This window comes from Lampris incognitus, chromosome 21 (assembly GCF_029633865.1).
Source record: "Lampris incognitus isolate fLamInc1 chromosome 21, fLamInc1.hap2, whole genome shotgun sequence".
In the NCBI taxonomy this organism is placed as follows: domain Eukaryota; kingdom Metazoa; phylum Chordata; class Actinopteri; order Lampriformes; family Lampridae; genus Lampris; species Lampris incognitus.
This window is the reverse complement of record NC_079231.1, coordinates 1,917,932-1,941,404: the sequence shown is the minus strand read 5'-3', so window position 1 is coordinate 1,941,404 and position 23,473 is coordinate 1,917,932. Positions and strand designations below refer to the sequence as shown.

Genomic DNA, 23,473 nt, shown 5'->3' with positions numbered 1-23,473 from the left:
ACAGGAGAGAGAGAGACAGAGGGACAGGAGAGAGCGAGAGACCGAGGGACATGGGAGAGAGAGAGACAGAGGGACAGCAGAGAGAGACAGACAGGCAGACAGACAGAGGGACAGGAGAGAGAGAGAGACAGAGGGACAGTAGAGAGAGAGGGACAGGAGAGAGAGAGACAGAGGGACAGGAGAGAGAGAGACGGGGACAAGAGAGAGCGAGAGACAGAGGGACAGGAGGGAGCGAGAGACCGAGGAGCACGGGAGAGAGAGAGACAGAGGGACAGGAGAGAGAGACAGACAGAGGGACAGGAGAGAGAGAGGGACAGGGGAGAGGAGAGAGAGAGACGGGGACAGGAGAGAGCGAGAGACAGAGGGACAGGAGAGAGCGAGGGACAGGAGAGAGAGACAGACAGACAGACAGACAGACAGAGGGACAGGAGAGAGAGATACGGGGACAAGAGAGAGCGAGAGACAGAGGGACAGGAGAGAGAGAGGGACAGGAGAGAGGAGAGAGAGAGACGGGGACAAGAGAGAGCAAGAGACAGAGGGACAGGAGAGAGGAGAGAGAGAGACGGGGACAAGAGAGAGCGAGAGAAAGAGGGACAGGAGATAGCGAGGGGCACAGGAGAGAGAGACAGACAGAGGGACAGGAGAGAGAGAGACGGGGACAAGAGAGAGTGAGAGACAGAGGGACAGGAGAGAGCGAGGGGCACAGGAGAGAGAGACAGACAGAGGGACAGCAGAGAGAGAGACAGGGACAGGAGAGAGCGAGAGACCGAGGGGCACTGGAGAGAGAGAGAGACAGACAGACAGACAGAGGGACAGGAGAGAGGCAGAGGGACAGGAGAGAGCGAGAGATCGAGGGGCACGGGAGAGAGAGAGAGACAGAGGGACAGGAGAGAGAGACAGAGGGACAGGAGAGAGAGACAGACAGACAGACAGACAGAGGGACAGGAGAGAGTCAGAGGAAGAGGGACAGGTGAAAGCGAGAGACCGAGGGGCACGGGAGAGAGAGAGAGACAGAGGGACAGGAGAGAGAGACAGACAGACAGACAGAGGGACAGGAAAGAGAGAGACGGGGACAGGAGAGAGCGAGAGACCGAGGGGCAGCGGAGAGAGAGACAGACAGACAGACAGACAGACAGACAGACAGACAGACAGACAGACAGAGGGACAGGAGAGAGTGAGAGGAACAGGGACAGGAGAGAGCGAGAGACCGAGGGGCACGGGAGAGAGAGAGACAGACAGACAGACAGAGGGACAGGAGAGAGTGAGAGGAAGAGGGACAGGAGAGAGCGAGAGACCGAGGGGCACGGGAGAGAGAGAGACAGAGGGACGGGAGAGAGAGACAGACAGACAGACAGACAGAGGGACAGGAGAGAGTGAGAGGAAGAGGGAGAGTGTTAGGTCTTCATATCCAGACTAGATGAGCGTTGTCAAGGTCAGAGTGTCTCTCTCGGGAAAACAAATGAAACATGAGGAGGGATTAAGGGATGTTTTGTCCTCCTCCTGGCAGCCTCGTTATCCACTCGTCCTTCTCTTCTCTCTCTCTTTCTCTCTTACTTTTTTCCAGCACCATTCTTCCTTCACTTATCCTTTCTTCTTCCGAATAATGTCCCTCGTTAGCTTTAAATAAATGGTCTGTTTCCTCTGTTTGGTGTTAATACTTCACCCTCTCTGTTTTTACCTTTCCTTCACCCTCTTTTACCCCCACCCCCACTGTTTGTGTCTTTCTCTCTGACCACCTCCTCTTCTTTCTCTTTGTAATGTATCAGGATAAACTCTCTGAGGAGGTTCATAAACCGCAGGACGGCTCTAATCAGCTCGGCTCCCTACCGCTGACTCGGCCAGAGACCGAACCCAGAAGGCCACCACCGTCCGGCGACCCGGACAGCCAGCAGGCGGAGGAGGAGAAAGACAAAACCACACCTCTCCTGGAGCGTCTCAAAGCCCTGGAGGTATGAAACACTGTCAACGCCCTCTGTTGGAAAACCTTTCATCCTTTCTTTCTCTTCCTTTCTCTCTCTGTGTTCCTGTCCACCGGGCAGCTCCTGAAGTCTCTGGACACTAATCCTCTCACATCTCCTCCAACCGTTCACATGCTCAAGTCTTCATCAGCCTCCTCCTCATCCTCACTGGCTCCTCCTGGCCTCTTGGTGTCGATGTGGGACTGAATCTTTTGTTTTTAAAACATTATTTCCAATTTTCAGGTTATTGGAACAGGTATACAGGATACACAAACAACCAAATAAAATAAAAAACATGTAGACCCCCTCCCCCCCAACCCTAACCCCCCTCCCAAGGCTCGAGAACAAAAAGACATTGCAGGATTTCTTATTCCTGTTCCACATAATTATGTTTTCTGTTTTTGGGGGGATTTTTTTTCTTCCTCTGGTCTGTTTCCAGAGATGTGAGAGTACGTTAGATATACGTATGTCCCCAGTAGCTGTTGAGGGAGGGGCATGCCCAGAACAAGTGTCCCACCAAGGCTGGACCCTGGCTGCACCTCGGACAGCCAGGGTCTGTTGGTGGGGAAGATTCTGGCAAGCTTGTCCCCTGAGTAGTGAAGACGGGGAAGCACCTTAGATGGAGTGAATCCATGTGGTGTCCACAGTGAGGAAGTGTGGAGACGAGGTAAGCTGTCCTGCCACGCCTCTTCAGAACACTCTACGTCCAAATCCCTCCCCCATGCAGGTTCTGTTTTGTCCCAGGATGTGTGTTCAGTTGTGAGTGGTCCAGTGTTGCAGACCGACAGCTGGTTTCTTCTGACCCGGGGATGGTTCAGCGGTCTCAGCAGGTGACTGGTGTCCCGGCTGAAGACGAGAAGAAGTTATTTACTTTGGATAACATGCTGAGTGATTGGAAGGAAAGAACATGGACAGATAAAGATGTCTTTCAGTACACGTGTATGCGTTTACTGTCAGGAGACACAACCACTCCTTTTGTCAAACCAGACATGTCCCAGAGTCCATAAAGAGGAAGTACGGAGCAGCACATAGCCACGAAACAGCTCTCTCTCTCCCTGACACAACATGGAGGCTGAAGGTAATTATAACAAAGCAGCCAGTAACAGCCTGCTGGTTTCCGCCGCCTGCAGCCGTACCTCACCTGCAGCCGTACCTCACCACCTGCAGCCGTACCTCATCATCTGCAGCCGTACCTCATCACCTGCAGCCGTACCTCATCACCTGCAGCCGTACCTCATCACCTGCAGCCGTACCTCACCTGCAGCCGTACCTCATCACCTGCAGCCGTACCTCACCTGCAGCCGTACCTCATCACCTGCAGCCTTACCTCACCTGCAGCCGTACCTCATCTGCAGCCGTACCTCATCACCTGCAGCCGTACCTCATCACCTGCAGCCGTACCTCACCATCTGCAGCCGTACCTCATCATCTGCAGCCGTACCTCACCTGCAGCCGTACCTCATCATCTGCAGCCGTACCTCATCATCTGCAGCCGTACCTCATCACCTGCAGCCGTACCTCATCACCTGCAGCCGTACCTCATCACCTGCAGCCGTACCTCATCTGCAGCCGTACTCACCTGCAGCCGTACCTCATCTGCAGCCGTACTCACCTGCAGCCGTACCTCATCTGCAGCCGTACTCACCTGCAGCCGTACCTCATCTGCAGCCGTACCTCATCACCTGCAGCCGTACCTCATCACCTGCAGCCGTACCTCATCACCTGCAGCCGTACCTCATCTGCAGCCGTACCTCATCACCTGCAGCCGTACCTCATCACCTGCAGCCGTACCTCATCACCTGCAGCCGTACCTCATCTGCAGCCGTACCTCATCACCTGCAGCCGTACCTCACCTGCAGCCGTACCTCACCTGCAGCCGTACCTCACCTGCAGCCGTACCTCATCACCTGCAGCCGTACCTCATCATCTGCAGCTGTACCTCATCACCTGCAACCGTACCTCATCTGCAGCCGTACTCACCTGCAGCCGTACCTCATCATCTGCAGCCGTACCTCATCACCTGCAGCCGTACCTCATCTGCAGCCGTACTCACCTGCAGCCGTACCTCATCTGCAGCCGTACCTCACCTGCAGCCGTACCTCATCACCTGCAGCCGTACCTCACCTGCAGCCGTACCTCATCACCTGCAGCCGTACCTCATCACCTGCAGCCGTACCTCATCACCTGCAGCCGTACCTCATCTGCAGCCGTACCTCACCTGCAGCCGTACCTCATCACCTGCAGCCGTACCTCATCTGCAGCCGTACCTCATCACCTGCAGCCGTACCTCACCTGCAGCCGTACCTCATCACCTGCAGCCGTACCTCATCACCTGCAGCCGTACCTCATCACCTGCAGCCGTACCTCACCTGCAGCCGTACCTCACCTGCAGCTGTCCCTCACCTGCAGCCGTACCTCATCTGCAGCCGTACCTCATCTGCAGCCGTACCTCATCACCTGCAGCCGTACCTCACCTGCAGCCGTACCTCACCTGCAGCCGTACCTCACCTGCAGCCGTACCTCATCTGCAGCCGTACCTCATCTGCAGCCGTACCTCACCTGCAGCCGTACCTCATCTGCAGCCGTACCTCATCTGCAGCCGTACCTCATCACCTGCAGCCGTACCTCACCTGCAGCCGTACCTCATCACCTGCAGCCGTACCTCATCACCTGCAGCCGTACCTCATCACCTGCAGCCGTACCTCATCACCTGCAGGTAGAAGCAGGAAGTGCGGCTGAGCTGTCTGCCGGCGTGCCGTCACAGTGAGGGCATGAGACCAAACATTCCATTTAAAACGGCGGCTTTATCACACCGTATCTGCTGTTTCACTGCATCCTGCCACTGGGTGATGGATGTTTCACCAGCAGCAGCAGCAGAGCAGAGGTAATACATCACCACCTCGCCCCGGGTGTAGACGCCTCCGACGCCCCCATCCTCCATTATTAACATGGCAGACCACTACCGCCACTGAACACTGCAGATGGTATCCTTTCACAAGACCCTCCTTTAAACACACTGCGGCCCATTCACACTGGATCTCCACTCAGACCAGTACTACACCCACTTTGTTTTTACAAACTGGGTCTCTGCTCAGACCAGTACTACACCCACTGTTTTTACAAACTGGGTCTCCGCTCAGACCAGTACTACACCCACTTTGTTTTTACAAACTGGGTCTCTGCTCAGACCAGTAGTACACCCACTTTGTTTTTACAAACTGGTTCTCCGCTCAGACCACTCTGTAAAGTTTAACTGTTTATTTCGACACAAGAAATCTTTTGTAATAATAATAATAGTACATTTTATCTGTGGGCGCCTTTCAGAGCACTCACAACAGATAAGTATAAAACATCATCTGCACAAAACTCAGTGAAGCATGGATCAGACTGAACATGCCAGTTTGGAAAGGTGTGTTTTGAGATGGGATGTGAAGGTTGAAAGAGAGTCCGTGTTGTGAAGGTCTTGTGGGAGAGAGTGCCATATAATAGGCGCGGGGCAGAATGACTGAAGGCTCTAGACCCCGTGGTAGTCAGCGGGCTGATGGTGTAGTGAGTTGGAGAGCAAAAGAGGATCTGACAGTGCGGGAGGGTTTGTGGATATGAAGGAGTTGGGAAAGATATGAAGGAGCTAGGTTATTAAGGGCATTAAACAAGTGTCTGAAATTCAGATTTGACCTGAAATGTAAAGCGCTTTGAATGGCTGTTGCAGCTAGAAAAGCGCTGTATAAAATGCAACTTGATTGATTGATTGATTGATTGATTGATTGATTGATTGATTGATTGATTGATTGATTGAAGGTGAGAAGCTGGAGCCCCCTAAGGAACACAAGGCCAAGGGACATATATTTTTGACAGTAATTGATGTTACAGCACACACAGGACATGCTAAGGCAGTAACTTTAGTACTAACCTGAATGTTTGATCACAGTAACACACACACACACACACACACACACACACACACACACACACACACACACACATACGACCAACGCTGGTGGAAGTTGTTTTTGGTACACAAACTCTGCAGCACAATATAGTATACATGGACAACAGGCACACCACATATTATCATATATGTTGACAACACCGTGGTGACGCCAGCTCGGACTGTGAGGAATCTGGGTGTGATCCTGGACGACCAACTGTCGTTTGCTGAAAACGTTGCATCGGCTGCTCGCTCCTGCAGATTTCTCCTCTATAACATCAGGAGGAGTCGCCCATTCCTCACCGACGAGACGGCACAGGTGCTCATCCAGGCTCTGGTCATCTCCCGGCTGGACTACGGCAACTCCCTCCTTGCTGGTGCCCCGGCGTCGGCCATCAGACCTCTGGAGCTTGTTCAGAAAGCTGCAGCTCGTCTGGTGTTCACCCGCCCTAAGTTCTCCCACACACAGCTCCCCTTCTCATGTCCCTACACTGGCTCCCAGGAGCTGCTCCCATCCAGTTTAAGACTCTGGTGCTAGCCTACAGGGCAGTGAAAGGAACAGCTCCTTCCTATCTCCAGGCCATGGCCAAGCCTACACCCCCACCCCACCACTTGGCTCTGCTGCCTCGGGATGCCTGGTTGCCCCGTCGCTCAGAGGCCCCTGCTGTCGATCGACCCGGTCCCGGCTCGGTTCTGTCCTGGCCCACAGTGGTGGAATGACTCCCCACTGATGTCAGGACAGCGGAGTTTCTGCCCATCTTTCAGCGCAGGTTGAAAACTCACCTCTTCAAGAACTACTACCCTGTTACTTGTTCTTACCACTTATTGTATTCACTCATTTAAACAAAAAATCTCTTTCTTGCTCTTTTACTTTAGCACTGGTTTTGCTCTTAGATGCTTGTTTAGATGCACTTGTGACCTCTGAGGACTAGTAGTTCTCCTGATCTCCTGCGTTACATGATGCTCTTATTGTAAGTCGCAGTGGATAAAAGCCTCGGCCTAATGACTGGAATGTCATGTCATGTCATGTCAGGTCATGTAATGTCATGTCATGTAATCATGAACAATGCAGTTACACAATAACAGAAATAAACACATCACACATAACAGTCAGGTGAATGGTGGTATTTGCGTCAGTGGTCAGAGTCCTGATAGCTAGGGGGGGAAACTGGGAAGCATTTAGTCTTAGTGGACAGTGACCTGTAGCGCCTCCCTGAGGGAAGGAGCTGGAAGAGGTGATGAGCAGGATGTGAGGGGTCGGAGGTGATCTTCTTTGCTGGCTTCACAGTTTGGTTAGTATGCAGAGATTCAGCTGAGGGGAGTGGGTTGTCTAGGATTTTGGATGCCTTGTTGACGATCCGCTGCAGGTTTTTCCGTGTTTGACTGTCTGTGCCACCGTACCGTACTGTAATACTGTAATATTATAACACTGTAATACTGTAATCCTATAATACTGTAATACTGTAATCTATAATACTGCAATATTATTATACAGTAATACTGTAGTACTATAATACTGTAATATTATAACACTGTAATACTGTAATCCTATAATACTGCAATATTATTATACAATAACACTGTAATATTATAACACTGTAATACTGTAATATTATAATACTATAATACTGCAATATTATTATACTATAATACTGTAATATTATAATACTGTAATACTATAGTACTGTAATATTATAACACTGTAATATTATAACACTGTAATACTGTAATCCTATAATACTGCAATATTATTATACAATATACTGTAATACTATAATACTGTAATACTGTAATATTATTATACAATAATACTGTAGTACTATAGTATTGCAATATTATAATACTATAGTACTGTAATATTGTAATACTATAATAGGGTAATATTGTAATGCTGTAATACTATAATACTGTAATGTTGCAATACTGTTATATTGTAATACTGTAATATGGTAATACTATAATACTGTAATATTGTAATACTGTAGTACTCTAATACTGTAATATTGTAGTACTGTAGTACTATAATACTGTAATAATGTAGTATTGTAATATTGTAGTACTGTAGTACTATAATACTGTAATACTGTAGTACTATAATACTGTAATACTGTAATGGAAGCTGTTATGATGGACTAGGTAGTGGCTGAGTAAAACAGAACCAGCAGTTGATGTTTGATCCAGTATTTTTAAACTGCCTAAGAAAGGAAAGTGGTTGTTGAGCTTTTGCAATGATGTGTTCAGTGTTAATTTATGTGTGTATGTATGTGTCTGTGTGTATATGTATGTATGTGTGTGAATATGTATATATATTTTGTGGAAATTGCAGGAAAGTAGAGACGGACAAGTTCTCTCACTGACAACACGAACGCATGTGTCATTTATTCTTCCATATCAAATCACCATCTCAGCAACATGGCGCTGCTCCAACCGTCCTCGTCCTCGCTCCACCCTCTCTACCCAGAAACCCTTTCTTAAAGGGCCCCTGTCTCCCAGTTATGCTGAATTGTGCCCATATAGTCTGCTACTATGTAAAGGGCGAGAGAGAGATGTATATAGATATATAGCTAGATATGCTAGATATATAGCTAGATATAGCTAGATATATAGATATATATAGATTTAGATTTATAGATATAGATATGCAGTCCCAGCTCCTGTTAGTGGCGTGAGTCTGCTGAGCTTTCATAAGTGGGGTGTATTTGGCTGTAATTATGTTCCCCTTGTTTAATCAAAGGGTCAACACTGTCCACTAAAGGGCGCAAGGTAGAAAGAGGATGGCTGGCCAACTGCAAGCTGACAGCTCTTAATGTGGCCTGCCCGCCTCTGACCGTTTGGACAGTCCCACCGATCGATAGGGCGGTGCTGTAAAGGTGAAGCCGTATTGCAGAAATATTCACATTACAGCCAAACTGCAACTGAAAGTTCAGCATCATGAGTCCCGTCCTCATGACCTTTATGGAGGGAGGACTTCGTGGATATTTTATTGGTCATCCTGGTTCAGTGTTGACACATGACCTTTGGGAAGCCCGTCTCAGCTTTAAGGTTCGCCACTGACTCGCTTTTTACTAAAAACCAAGAAAAGTCAGCTCAGAACCCAGCTGGAGCTTCCCGCTCCTGCCTTGAGCTTTTAAATGCAGTTTGAAGAGTTTGTTAATTACTCTGAAGGCAAGGAGGTGTTTGGTGTTTTAATCCAGACTTTGAGCTTTGAACCCCCCCATGATGGTGGTGTAGGCAGATGTGAGTGGTCTCTTCTCGTTGTACCGACCGTTCCATCACCATCACGACTTCTAAACTCATATCACAGGAAGAATCTCTGCCATGATCCCTTTTTTAAACTTCTTTTCTGTACAGTGTGCTTGATGTCCAGACTTTTCTGACCTTTGAACCTTTCCTCTTATGTCATTTTTATCAGTATAACTATTCGCACGCCTGCTAAAATCTGTGCGTTTAAAAAAGCACCATGCAAATAAATCAGAATCAAGGTTGTTATCGTCTTGACCAAGTCACCGTGTGTGTGTGTGTGTGTGTGTGTGTGTGTGTGTGTGTGTGTGTGTGTGATTGTGCAGGAGGAAAACTCTGCCTTGGCCTTGGAGAATGAGAACCAGAGGGAGCAGTATGAACGCTGTCTGGATGAGGTGAGCACGCTCCTTATTAGTCATGCAACATCTCAAGGTCTGTCCAAACTTCGTGGAGGTGTGTGTCACCTGACAGTTTGTGCTGCAGTGTTTGTGAGACTTTATTCCAAATGTCAGGTTTCATAAAACTGCAGGTGTTAACATCCTGTTATGTTCAGCTCACTACATCCAGCGAGGCATTGACACTGCTCTCTGAGTTACAGAGTAGATTCTTTCTGCAACTATTTTCACTCGTCTTCCTGAAAAGCAGTTTCATTAAAAGCAGCATCGACATGGTGGATGTGAAGATCAGGGGTGTAAATGAGATCACTCAGGTTTTCAGCGTCAGTATGAACGTAGAGATCAGGGGTGTAAATGAGATCACTCAGGTTTTCAGCGTCAGTATGAACATGGAGATCAGGGGTGTAAATGAGATCACTCAGGTTTTCAGCATCAGTGTGAACGTGGAGATCAGGGGTGTAAATGAGATCACTCAGGTTTTCAGTGTCAGTGTGAACGTGGAGATCAGGGGTGTAAATGAGATCACTCAGGTTTTCAGCGTCAGTATGAACGTAGAGATCAGGGGTGTAAATGAGATCACTCAGGTTTTCAGCGTCAGTATGAACGTGGAGATCAGGGGTGTAAATGAGATCAGTCAGGTTTTCAGCGTCAGTGTGAACGTGGAGATCAGGGGTGTAAATGAGATCACTCAGGTTTTCAGCGTCAGTATGAACGTGGAGATCAGGGGTGTAAATGAGATCACTCAGGTTTTCAGCGTCAGTATGAACGTGGAGATCAGGGGTGTAAATGAGATCACTCAGGTTTTCAGTGTCAGTGTGAACGTGGAGATCAGGGGTGTAAATGAGATCACTCAGGTTTTCAGCGTCAGTATGAACGTAGAGATCAGGGGTGTAAATGAGATCACTCAGGTTTTCAGCGTCAGTATGAACGTGGAGATCAGGGGTGTAAATGAGATCACTCAGGTTTTCAGCGTCAGTATGAACGTGGAGATCAGGGGTGTAAATGAGATCACTCAGGTTTTCAGCGTCAGTGTGAACGTGGAGATCAGGGGTGTAAATGAGATCACTCAGGTTTTCAGCGTCAGTGTGAACGTGGAGATCAGGGGTGTAAATGAGATCACTCAGGTTTTCAGCGTCAGTATGAACGTGGAGATCAGGGGTGTAAATGAGATCACTCAGGTTTTCAGCGTCGGTATGAACGTAGAGATCAGGGGTGTAAATGAGATCACTCAGGTTTTCAGCGTCAGTATGAACGTAGAGATCAGGGGTGTAAATGAGATCACTCAGGTTTTCAGCGTCAGTATGAACGTGGAGATCAGGGGTGTAAATGAGATCACTCAGGTTTTCAGCGTCAGTATGAACGTGGAGATCAGGGGTGTAAATGAGATCACTCAGGTTTTCAGTGTCGGTATGAACGTGGAGATCAGGGGTGTAAATGAGATCACTCAGGTTTTCAGTGTCGGTATGAACGTGGAGATCAGGGGTGTAAATGAGATCACTCAGGTTTTCAGCGTCAGTATGAACGTGGAGATCAGGGGTGTAAATGAGATCACTCAGGTTTTCAGCGTCAGTGTGAACGTGGAGATCAGGGGTGTAAATGAGATCACTCAGGTTTTCAGCGTCAGTGTGAACGTAGAGATCAGGGGTGTAAATGAGATCACTCAGGTTTTCAGCGTCGGTGTGAACGTGGAGATCAGGGGTGTAAATGAGATCACTCAGGTTTTCAGCGTCAGTATGAACGTGGAGATCAGGGGTGTAAATGAGATCACTCAGGTTTTCAGCGTCAGTATGAACGTAGAGATCAGGGGTGTAAATGAGATCAGTCAGGTTTTCAGCGTCAGTGTGAACGTAGAGATCAGGGGTGTAAATGAGATCACTCAGGTTTTCAGCGTCAGTGTGAACGTGGAGATCAGGGGTGTAAATGAGATCACTCAGGTTTTCAGCGTCAGTGTGAACGTGGAGATCAGGGGTGTAAATGAGATCACTCAGGTTTTCAGCGTCAGTATGAATGCTTGAAACTGTGTGATGGCACATGGATTGTGTTCCAGGTGTGAGTACAGGTGTTAATGGGGCAGCGCTTCATACATTCTGCATCACAGTTCCAGTAGGTATAGAATAGAGTAGATATAGAATAGACATAGAATACATACAGTAGATATAGAATATATAGAGTAGATATAGAGTAGGTATATATATATATATATATATATATATATATATATAGTAGATATAGAATATAATATGTATAGAATAGATATAGAATATATAGAGTAGAAATAGAATAGATATAGAATACAGATATAGATAGATACTATAGAGTTGATATGTAACATTTACAGGATAAATATAGAATAGATATAGAGTAGATAAAGTATAGATATAGAGTAGATCTAGAGTAACTATAGAATAGATATAGAATAGATAAACTACACTGCTGGACAGTAACACACATGGTGGGATTGTAGTGGAACAAAAAGGATCAGTATTTCTATCGGTTTTGGCTGAACTGATTGGAAGTTATCAGATGTCAGCAAAACTTTCAATATTTTGCATCCCTGGTGGAGGTATAAAACAAGTGGAGGTGTAAAACAGGTGCAGGTATAAAACAGGTGGAGGTATAAAACAGGTGCAGGTATAAAGCAAGTGGAGGTGTAAAACAGGTGCAGGTATAAAACAGGTGCAGGTATAAAACAAGTGGAGGTGTAAAACAGGTGCAGGTGTAAAACAAGTAGAGGTATAAAACAGGTGCAGGCATAAAACAGTTGCAGGCATAAAACAGTTGCAGGCATAAAACTGTTGCAGGTGTAAAACAGGTGCAGGCATAAAACAGTTGCAGGTGTAAAACAGGTGCAGGTGTAAAACAGTTGCAGGTGTAAAACAGGTGCAGGTATAAAACTGTTGCAGGTGTAAAACTGTTGCAGGTGTAAAACAGGTGCAGGTGTAAAACAGGTGCAGGTGTAAAACCGGTGGAGGTATAAAACAGGTGCAGGTATAAAACAGGTGCAAAGGTAAAACAGGTGCAGGTGTAAAAGGTGGAGGTGTAAAACCGGTTCAGGTATAAAACAGGTGCAGGTGTAAAACCAGTGGAGGTATAAAACAGGTGCAGGTATAAAACAGGTGCAGGTGTAAAACAGGTTCAGGTATAAAACCGGTGGAGGTATAAAACAGACGCAGGTGTAAAACAGGTGCAGGTGTAAAAGGTGGAGGTGTAAAACAGGTTCAGGTACAAAACAGGTGCAGGTGTAAAACCGGTGGAGGTATAAAACAGGTGCAGGTGTAAAACAGGTTCAGGTATAAAACAGGTGCAGGTGTAAAACCGGTGGAGGTATAAAACAGGTGCAGGTGTAAAAGGTAGAGGTGCAAAACAGGTGGAGGTGTAAAACAGGTTCAGGTATAAAACAGTTGCAGGTGTAAAACAGATTCAGGTATAAAACAGTTGCAGGTCTAAAAGAGGTAGAGGTGTAAAACAAGTAGAGGTGTAAAATAGGTGCAGGTATATAACAGGTGCAGGTTTAAAATAGGTGGAGGTATAAAACAGGTGCAGGTGTAAAACAGGTTCAGGTATAAAACAGGTGCAGGTGTAAAAGGTGGAGGTGTAAAACAGGTGCAGGTATAAAACAGGTGGAGGTATGTTCTTCTTGCCAGACTGAACTAGGGGCAGTTTAAAGCCGTGATGTGTCAGACTGCAGTGGACACTGACCAGCTGATAGAGCCACGTACATCTTAACCAGCTGGGCCTCTTCTGTTGCCTTGACAACGGCTCTGCTGATGGGGGATGTGGGGCGAGATGTCCATACGATGCTGTGAGGAAAACATTTCAGTCCAGACACGCTCTGTACACGGGGAACCATTGTGCTACCATAGCAGAGAGACGGTAGCAGTGTGACTGAGTCTGCTGGGCAGCATGTGGTGTTGTGTTACATTCTCACACAACACAAAGCCCGTCATTATGTCAGACCTGCACAACCAGTACTCCAACCATGTGTGCAGACCGACACACAGCTTGTGCTTCTGGACTCTGTGTTTATTTGTAAAAGCTGGATAAGTGTTGCTTGGGGAATCACGGCCACGGACAAGGCATGTGGTCACTGTGTCACAGCGGGTGGGAGCAGAAAACAACATGAAACTATGTCCAGTGTAGGCAAGCTCTCCAACACTGCCCACTACCAACAGACTACCGGACCCAGACCCAGAACGACAAGAGGGTGAAGATAAGGAGGAGATTGAAAGAGAGAGAGGTGTAAACAGAAAGAGATAGAGAGAGATGAGTGTTAGATGTGTGGTAAGTCCCTGGTGGTTGGTGTTCAGGGCTCGGTTCTGTGTCGTTTAGCCGTCCGCCGTGTTTCCTTCAGTGTCTGTAGTGATGCTATTCTGATGAGCGCAGGCAGAGCGTCTCTTCACCGCAGGACTCTCAGAAACAAGACAGAACAGAGCCAGTCGGGCTGAGTATTTTCATGCTAGTCTCGCTGCGTGGTGTTAGTTTGTCAGGCTGCGGCGTAGGTGGGCAGGTGGTGCGGATACAATTGGGGAGAAAAGGGGGAAGATAAAAAAAAACACCCTCCATAATGTTGCCGGTGTTACACCAAACTCCGCGACTGGTGAATATTGTGACCCACATGTGAGCACATTGTGCGTGTGCAGGGTCACATGTTCGGAGTGACCTGCAGTGGGAACAGGGACCATGAAAGACTCTGAAGATACTCACCTTGAATTTGAAACAAGAGTCAAAAGTTCCATCCTGTTTTGAAAGCAGGTGCCATGACCGCAACTGTGGACGGCAACACACTCGTGACTGCCACATGTGTCCTCCATGGTGTGCACTCTGCTCTCTGTCCCCCAGGGGGCGTGGGGAGCGGAGGCCCAGACAGCAGACGTGGCTCGGAGCCCAGCATTAATGAGGAATCAATGTTCAGTAATTGGAGCCTCTGCTCGCCGGGCTTTGTGGTGTAGATTGTGGCGGGTGTGAAGCGCTGTGAGACCAGAGCACTTAAGTCCGACACGTCTTCATCAGCGTGTCTTCACCACCCCGCCGCTGTCGCTACTGGCACAATGAGACACCCCAGAAGACATGCGCCTTGCCATCTGGTACCACGCTGCTCAGCCCAGACGCTGCATTAACGACCAGCGGGCGCACTTCACACTCTGTCTCACATACTCCCACAGCTGTCTCACCCTCCATCTCTTGTCTGTCTCTCTCACTTACTCCCACAGCTGTCTCACCCTCCATCTCTTGTCTGTCTCTCTCACATACTCCCACAGCTGTCTGACCCTCCATCTCTTGTCTGTCTGTCTGTCTGTCTCACATACTCCCACAGATATCTCACCCTCCATCTCTTGTCTGTCTGTCTGTCTGTCTGTCTGTCTGTCTGTCTGTCTGTCTGTCTGTCTGTCTGTCTGTCTGTCTCACATACTCCCACAGCTGTCTCACCCTCCATCTCTTGTCTGTCTCTCTCTCATACTCCCAGAGCAGGAGCAGAAAAGAAAAAGAATAAAGCACTGATATGTCGTGCCATTCCGCTCATTGAGGCTTGTAATAATTGGGCGTGTGTGTGTGATGGCAGACAAAGGTAAATAAGCTGTACCATGGCAGTGTGAGAGCACTGTACGGAGGCCCGCCATGGTCACAGAGGGCAAAGCAAATGTTACATGAGTGCCACAACAACCAAACAAATGAAGATGTCATGGTGCTTCTCTCTCTGTCTCTTTAAGGTTGCCAATCAAGTCGTTCAGGCGCTTCTCACCCAAAAGGTTTGCCTCTTATTTCCATGGAAACCGTCTCACCTCTCATCTCACATCACCTTTAACAATATGAAATAGTGTTACCCTTTTCCACCACCTTACATTCATCACACACTGCATCTTGATGGCTAAAGAAATGGATGTCTCACACGTTTCTCCACACAGTGCACATATGCGGTCCATGTCGTACTCTGTGTTCTGATGAACTTCTGTTCTGCTCCTGAATCAGGATCTGAGAGAGGAGTGTCTGAAGCTCAGGACTCGTGTGTTTGATCTGGAGCTGCAGAATCAAACCCTCAGCGTTCTGTTTCAGCAGCGGATCAAACCTGCGTCAGACCTGCTCCTCCAGGTGAGTCCTCCCACCACCACCTTCTTCCTCTGCTCTTATCAGTGCACTGAAACAAACCACCATTTTCCTTCAGTTTTTCTTCTTCTGTGTTCCTGGTTGAATTTGAAGATGTGTATAAATGATCAGTCAAAAGTCTTTCAGTACAGAGAGAGACAGAGACAGTGACAGAGAGAGACAGAGAGACCAAGAGAGAGAGAGAGAGGTAGACAGAGACAGAGACAGAGCGAGACACAGAGACAGAGAGAGACCGAGAAAGACTGAGAGAGAGACAGAGGGAGAGAGCGAGACCGAGAGAGAGAGAGACTATTATCCTGAATTCCAGGATACTAGCCTTTATTCAAGAAAAAAACATACTTAGTAAATGTCAAATTGGCTTTCTCCCAAATTACAGAACCTCTGATCATTTATACACCTTACACACTTTAATTAATAAACATGTCCACCAAAAAAAGGGAGGGAAAATATTTGCTTGTTTCATAGATTTTTAAAAACCCTTCGATTCCATCTGGCATGAAGGACTTTTCTACAAAATCCTCCAAAGTGGACTAGGGGGTAAGGTTTATGATCTTATAAAATGTATGTGCAGACACAACCAGTGTGCTGTGAAAACTGGAAATCAAATAACAGAGTATTTTACCCAAGAACGCGGTGTGAAGCAAGGTTGCTGTTTAAGTCCAACATTATTCAACCTGTATATAAATGAACTTGCAGACCAGCTGGCCCGTTCAGCAGCTCCAGGCTTCACACTCTATGACGCAGATTAAATACCTGCTTTATGCAGATGACCTTATTCTGTTGTCCCCAACCAGTGATGGTCTTCAACATAACCTGTCCATCCTAGGAAAATACTGCCAAAACTGGGCATTGGATGTAAACTTTAAGAGAACCAAAATCATGACCTTCCAGAAAAAACCCAGATGCCTTGAAAACAAATACCGCTTTAATTTGAACAACACCCTAATTGAACACACAAAAAAATATACGTACCTTGGTCTGTCCATATCTGCATCAGGAAGTGTCAGTATGGCAATACACGCACTCAAAGAAAAAGCATGCAGGGCAATGTATGCATTAAACACCAAACTATTAAACATTAAGATTCCAGTTAGAGTCTGGACACAAATATTTGATGATGTTGCCCATAGCTTTGTATGGAAGTGAGGTCTGGGGCCCGCTCAGTGGATTGGAGCATGGCTCATGGGACAAACACCCGATAGAGGCCTGCCACACTGAATTCTGCAGAAAAATTATAAATGTTCACTGGAAGACACCAAATAAGGCCTGCCGAGCAGAACTGGGGTGTTTCCCACTACAGTTAAACATCCAAAAACGGGCCATAACATTTTGGACGCATCCAAATTCAAGCCCAAAAGACACCCTTCCGTTCAAGGCATTAAACACCCAAGAGCTGAACCCTGAAAACAGTCCCCTCAGTCAGCTGATGGTGAAGCTAACCAACCAGGCTCCATCAGCACCGCCTCAAAACACAGCAGAATATCACAAGTTATGAATCAGTCAAAAGATCTGTATCTGGAACATTGGAGAAACGAAACTAAAACCCAAAGTAGACTAAACTGTTATTTGACCCTAAACAGAGAATATAGACTGGCCGAGTATCTCCACTCTGTCAGAGATACGAAGCAGAGACGGATCCTGACCACATACAGGCTCAGTGACCACCAATATAGAAACAGGAAGACACAGACCAACATGGCTGCCCAGCGAGGAGCGTAGTACGTATATGTGGTCGGTGCTGGACAGGGGAGGTAGAAACAGAGATGCACCTCCTCCTCCACTGTGAGAAGTTCTCTTCAGTAAGAGACTTCCCCTTCGGGGAAATAGCCAAGAAAACACCAAACTCCCTACTGTTAAGTCCAGAGGAGAACCTGGCAGTTCTCCTGGGGAACGAACAGCAGCCCCCCCCCCCCCGGCAGCTCAATACAGATCTGCTGCCACAGCCTGCAGGACTCACAACCACTGTGAGACCCCCAAAATTATATGCTGTTGAGTCACTGTGTTAAACTGTACAACATTTGTTGCACTGTACGGTATGGCAGTGAGGGAAAAGGGGTTGACTGCTTCGGTGGGCAGAGATATGGAGCAGGCTTATGTGAGGACACCTATGTATTAATGTGTGATGTCATGTGAATGTGATGTGTGTTTAATATGATGTGATGTCATGTTTTAGTCTTTTGCAAACTGCTTTGGCAATGGCATATTTTCTGTTCATGCCAATAAAGCTATCTGAGATTTGAGAGATGGAGAGAGAGACAGAGACAGAGACAGACAGATTGTTGCCATGACGTAGCTGTGTGAGTTGTTGTATTGCATGTGTTGATGTATGTTGTGTATTCGTGCACTCTTATTGTCCTTTATGTGAAAATGCTTTACAATACAAATGTATATTTGTCATGCTGATAAAAGAACATTTGAAATTTGAAATTTGACAGAGAGAGACCAAGAGAGAGTCAGGGAGAGAGACAGAGAGAGGGACCTAGAGAGAGAGACCGAGAACGAGAGAGAGAGACAGAGACAGAGAGAGACAGAGACAGACGGAGAGAGAGGTTGTGCAGAGCCAGTGGATGAGTGTTCAGGGTTATGGTGACACAAGCAGATCCCCCAGCCATGTATGGGGGGAGAGAGGGAGGGGTTTGGTTGGGGAGGGAGACTGAAAGACAACCGCCCATCTCTCTCTCTCTTCTCCTGACTTCAAGAGCTGCACTTCATCCCATCTCCACTGTCACTCTCCATCACAAGAACTTGTGTGTGTGTGTGTGTGTGTGTGTGTGTGTGTGTGTGTGTGTGTGTGTGTGTGTGTGTGTGTGTGTGTGTGTGTGTGTGTGCATGTTTATCTGTTTATTACAGGTAAAAATGCTTCATTGTTTATTTTGTGCAGTAAATATACACTGCAAAAAAGCCTCTTACTCAGACTTGTCAACTGGTGAGTAAACATGTTCAGTATCATGACACGATATATCATCATGATGACATATCATCATGATAAAAAATCATACAATATGTCATCATGATGACACATCATCATGATGATATATCGATATTGATTGATATCACCAAGTCTGCCACGATACAGTTTCCATGTTATCCAGTTCAGGGCCTGAGCAGTATATCCACTCACACAAAGCAGCTAAAACATGATTTGACAATTAATCCAATGGACAGCTGATGATCGCTTATGACATGAAACGGCTTGTACTGTCTCATAAAGATTTTACTTGTATCACTAGAATATATATATATATATATATGTACACTCATCAGCTGCTAATGACATTAGCAGCTGATGAGTGTGCGAGGCATGAAACAGGCCTGTACTGCTGTGTATTAAAAGGTTTTTTTTCCTACATCTATATTGATATTCCACTCCTCATTTGTTGAGCACTTTTAACAACACCATCGACGGTTTCCGGAAAAAAGAAAAAAACCTATATAGATTTGTGTGTGTGTGTGTGTGTGTGTGTGTGTGTGTGTGTGTGTGTGTGTGTGTGTGTGTGTGTGTGTGTGTGTGTGTGTACACATACACAGTGTGAGTATCAGTGGATGTGTTGCATGTGAGGATGGAGCCAGTCAGGTGAGTCCTAGCTAATGAGTGTCAGGTGGATTGTGAGTCTTTATCAGAGAAACTGAAGCCCCCCAGAGGAGACTCCAGTACATTTAATTACTGATAAGAAAGAAGTCCAGCCCTGGATGGAAACACAAAACCCATGAGGGACATTCACCTGCAATAACACACACTTTATTCTCTTTTAATACGAAGAGAAACTGTGTTTAAAAAGCTAGGGACTATGCAGTGTGAACTATCTGGACAAGGTAAATATATAAATATATATCACGTGTTTGTGTAGTGGAAGCTGTGCCTTTTTTTATGATCAGTAGTTTTTATTTTCCTTCAACACAAATACAGGCCATGACATCACACATGGACTACAGAGATGGAAGGAACAATTTAACAGGGCCTACTGGACAATATCAAGAGACAGACACATTTGGATAAAGGGTGATCATAAGACGAGTCTTAACAGTATACAAGACAATAGGAACAGCAGATAGAAAGTAAAAACAAATAAAAACATAGTTGGCAGATGGAGAGTAGTCTATAAATAGATGTTAAGATATAGATTAGTTGTCACAGATTACACGGGGCCGCTAATGAAGGCGATATAGTGCGTCCACTTGGCCTCGTATTTCTCCACCTGGTTGATGAGTCTAAAGGAGAGTCGCTCGTGTGCTGCCACGATTCCCAGATGGGAGAAGCAGCCCTACATTGGTGTGAGGTAGGGTGGCCGACCTCCACTCTGTTACCATGAGCTTTCTGCCCCACATCAGGGCTGTCTGGACCCACTCTGCCCGTGCTCGTGGAAGGGCTTTTAAAGGAGTAGGGTCTCCCAGAACAAGGAGGCTTGGAGGAAATGGGATGTCTGTTGTTAGTATGAGTTTGATATTCTCATACATAGCTGTCCAGAATTCTTGTGCAACACGGCAAGGCCACAGCATGTGGATAAGCGTACCCGGGCCCTCCCCACACCTCCAGCAGTCAGGGCTGTCTCTTAGTTTCGCCCTGTATAACCTTGAGGGGGTCCAGTATACCCTGTTCATTATTTTGAACTGGACTAATCTTGTCCTGAGTTCCCGTGATGTTTTCTTATAATTCCTTAAAATGTCTTCCCACTCCTGACTGGTAAAGGTAAGATTAAGATCGATCGGAAGTTGTGCCATTTCAGTCAGATGATTCAGTCCAAGTGTGAGTCATTTCAGCACTTCCTCTGTGGATGAAGAATTTACTCCGTTGTTTAATTCATCTCATTGAAACCCAGCCTCAGCACGTTATAAAGGTGCCATGTAGAAGAAAAAGTGGCGTTTGACACCACATTGTGGATTTTCCTGCGATGTCTGTTCTGTGGACAGACTGGTCTTATGAGCCGGCACATTTCTCTGTGTTTAGTCTTGGTTGTCGCTGCAGCTGGAAAAGTTTCATGGATAAATGTTTAAAAAAAAAGCACCTCTGGACTTCAGAGAGCCTCCTGTGACCTCTGGCAGGTATGGATTTGAACATGTACTCTGTCTGAAAGCTGCAGAGACTCCGTATCCAATCAAAGACCCATGCTACACACCAGCAAATTAAGAGCGAGGGTAACTGATGACTAGATAATGATCTGTATTTCCAATACACAAACACTGCAACAAACACCCGTCTTAACAAGAGGGGTGTAACAATGCAATGATCTGGATCAATGTCTGGCTGGGAGAGCGGGCGCTAGATCAGCTGGGAGAGCTGGTCTGCGGCGTCCTGTGGGCCCGGGGACCGCAGCCCTGCCTGGAGCTGCATTTGAGGAGGAAACCCCGAGGGCGGTCTGACAGGACGCGGACACAGGGCAGGCTAAGCTAACTGCTAGCCCACGCAGACCAGCAGTCCGACAGTCCTCCTGGTGTTCATTCTCTTGGACAGTGAATGGTTTTTTTAAAATGTTGGATACATGTGTATTTGTAGTTTGTAGTATGGATACATGTGTTTTTGTAGTTTTTCGTAGTATGGATATGTGTGTTCTTGTAGTTTTTTGTAGTATGGATACATGTGTATTTGTAGTTTGTAGTATGGATACATGTGTTTTTGTAGTTTTTTTGTAGTATGGATATGTGTGTTCTTGTAGTTTTTTGTAGTATGGATATGTGTGTTCTTGTAGTTTTTTGTAGTATGGATATGTGTGTTCTTGTAGTTTTTTGTAGTATGGATATGTGTGTTCTTGTAGTTTTTTGTAGTATGGATATGTGTGTTCTTGTAGTTTTTTGTAGTATGGATATGTGTGTTCTTGTAGTTTTTTGTAGTATGGATACATGTATTTTTGTAGTTTGTACTATGGATACATGTGTTTTTGTAGTTGTTTGTACTATGGATACATGTGTTTTTGTAGTTGTTTGCACTATGGATACATGTGTTTTTGTAGTTGTTTGTAGTACGGATACATGTGTTTTTGTAGTTGTTTGTAGTATGGATACATGTGTTTTTGTAGTTGTTTGTAGTATGGATACATGTGTATTTGTAGTTGTTTGTAGTATGGATACATGTGTTTTTGTAGTTGTTTGTAGTACGGATACATGTGTTTTTGTAGTTGTTTGTAGTATGGATACATGTGTATTTGTAGTTGTTTGTAGTATGGATACATGTGTTTTTGTAGTTGTTTGTAGTATGGATACATGTGTATTTGTAGTTGTTTGTAGTATGGATACAAGTGTTTTTGTAGTTGTTTGTACTATGGATACATGTGTTTTTGTAGTTGTTTGTAGTATGGATACAAGTGTTTTTGTAGTTGTTTGTACTATGGATACATGTGTTTTTGTAGTTGTTTGTAGTATGGATACAAGTGTTTTTGTAGTTGTTTGTAGTATGGATACAAGTGTTTTGTAGTTGTTTGTAGTATGGATACATGTGTTCTTGTAGTTGTTTGTAGTATGTGCTTGTAGTTCTTGGATATGCGTTCTAGTAGTTCTTGGATATGCGTTTTAGTAGTTCTTGGATATGCGTTCTAGTAGTTCTTGGACATGTGTTCCAGTAGTTCTTGGATATGCGTTTTAGTAGTTCTTTGATATGTGTTCTAGTAGTTCTTGGATATGTGTTCTAGTAGTTCTTGGATATGCGTTCTAGTAGTTCTTGGATATGCATTCTTGGAGTTTTTGGATATGTGTTCTTGTAGTTCTTGGATATGCGTTCTTGTAGTTCTTGGATATGTGTTCTAGTAGTTCTTGAATATGCATTCTTGGAGTTTTTGGATATGTGTTATAGTAGTTCTTGGATATGTGTTCTTGTAGTTCTTGGATATGCGTTCTAGTAGTTCTTGGATATGTGTTCTAGTAGTTCTTGGATATGCGTTCTAGTAGTTCTTGAATATGCATTCTTGGAGTTTTTGGATATGTGTTGTAGTAGTTCTTGGATATGCGTTTTAGTAGTTCTTGGATATGCGTTCTAGTAGTTCTTGGATATGTGTTCTAGTAGTTCTTGGATATGCGTTTTAGTAGTTCTTGGATATGCGTTCTAGTAGTTCTTGGATATGTGTTCTAGTAGTTTTTGGATATGCGTTCTAGTAGTTCTTGGATATGCGTTCTAGTAGTTCTTGGATATGCGTTCTAGTAGTTCTTGGATATGCATCTTGGATTTTTTTGGATATGTGTTCTAGTAGTTCTTGGATATGTGTTCTAGTAGTTTTTGGATATGTGTTCTTGTAGTTCTTGGATATGTGTTCTTGTAGTTCTTGGATATGTGTTCTAGTAGTTCTTGGATATGCGTTCTAGTAGTTCTTGGATATGCATTCTTGGAGTTTTTGGATATGTGTTCTTGTAGTTCTTGGATATGCGTTCTAGTAGGTCTTGGATATGCATTCTTGGAGTTTTTGGATATGCATTCTAGTAGTTTTTGGATATGTGTTCTAGTAGTTCTTGGATATGTGTTCTTGTAGTTCTTGGATATGCGTTCAAGTAGGTCTTGGATATGCATTCTTGGAGTTTTTGGATATGCGTTCTAGTAGTTTTTGGATATGTGTTCTTGTAGTTCTTGGATATGCGTTCTAGTAGGTCTTGGATATGCATTCTTGGAGTTTTTGGATATGCGTTCTAGTAGTTCTTGGATATGCGTTCTAGTAGTTCTTGGATATGTGTTCTAGTAGTTCTTGGATATGCTTTCTTGGAGTTTTTGGATATGTGTTCTTGTAGTTCTTGGATATGCGTTCTAGTAGTTCTTGGATATGTGTTCTAGTAGTTTTTGGATATGTGTTCTAGTAGTTCTTGGATATGCGTTCTAGTAGTTCTTGGATATGCGTTCTAGTAGTTCTTGGATATGCGTTCTAGTAGTTTTTGAA

At 45.6% G+C, this 23,473-nt stretch overlaps 1 protein-coding gene across 1 annotated transcript in view; it reads left to right on the top strand.

Annotated features, from left to right (window-relative positions):
- LOC130131744 (nck-associated protein 5-like) overlaps nucleotides 1-23,473 on the top strand; it is a 179,317-nt gene that overhangs the window by 95,246 nt on the left and 60,598 nt on the right. The window contains exons 6-9 of the mRNA XM_056301543.1: nucleotides 1,767-1,949; nucleotides 9,453-9,521; nucleotides 15,230-15,268; nucleotides 15,489-15,608. Of these exons, the coding sequence (XP_056157518.1) occupies nucleotides 1,767-1,949; nucleotides 9,453-9,521; nucleotides 15,230-15,268; nucleotides 15,489-15,608 (411 nt within the window). The remainder of the gene's footprint in view (nucleotides 1-1,766; nucleotides 1,950-9,452; nucleotides 9,522-15,229; nucleotides 15,269-15,488; nucleotides 15,609-23,473) is intronic.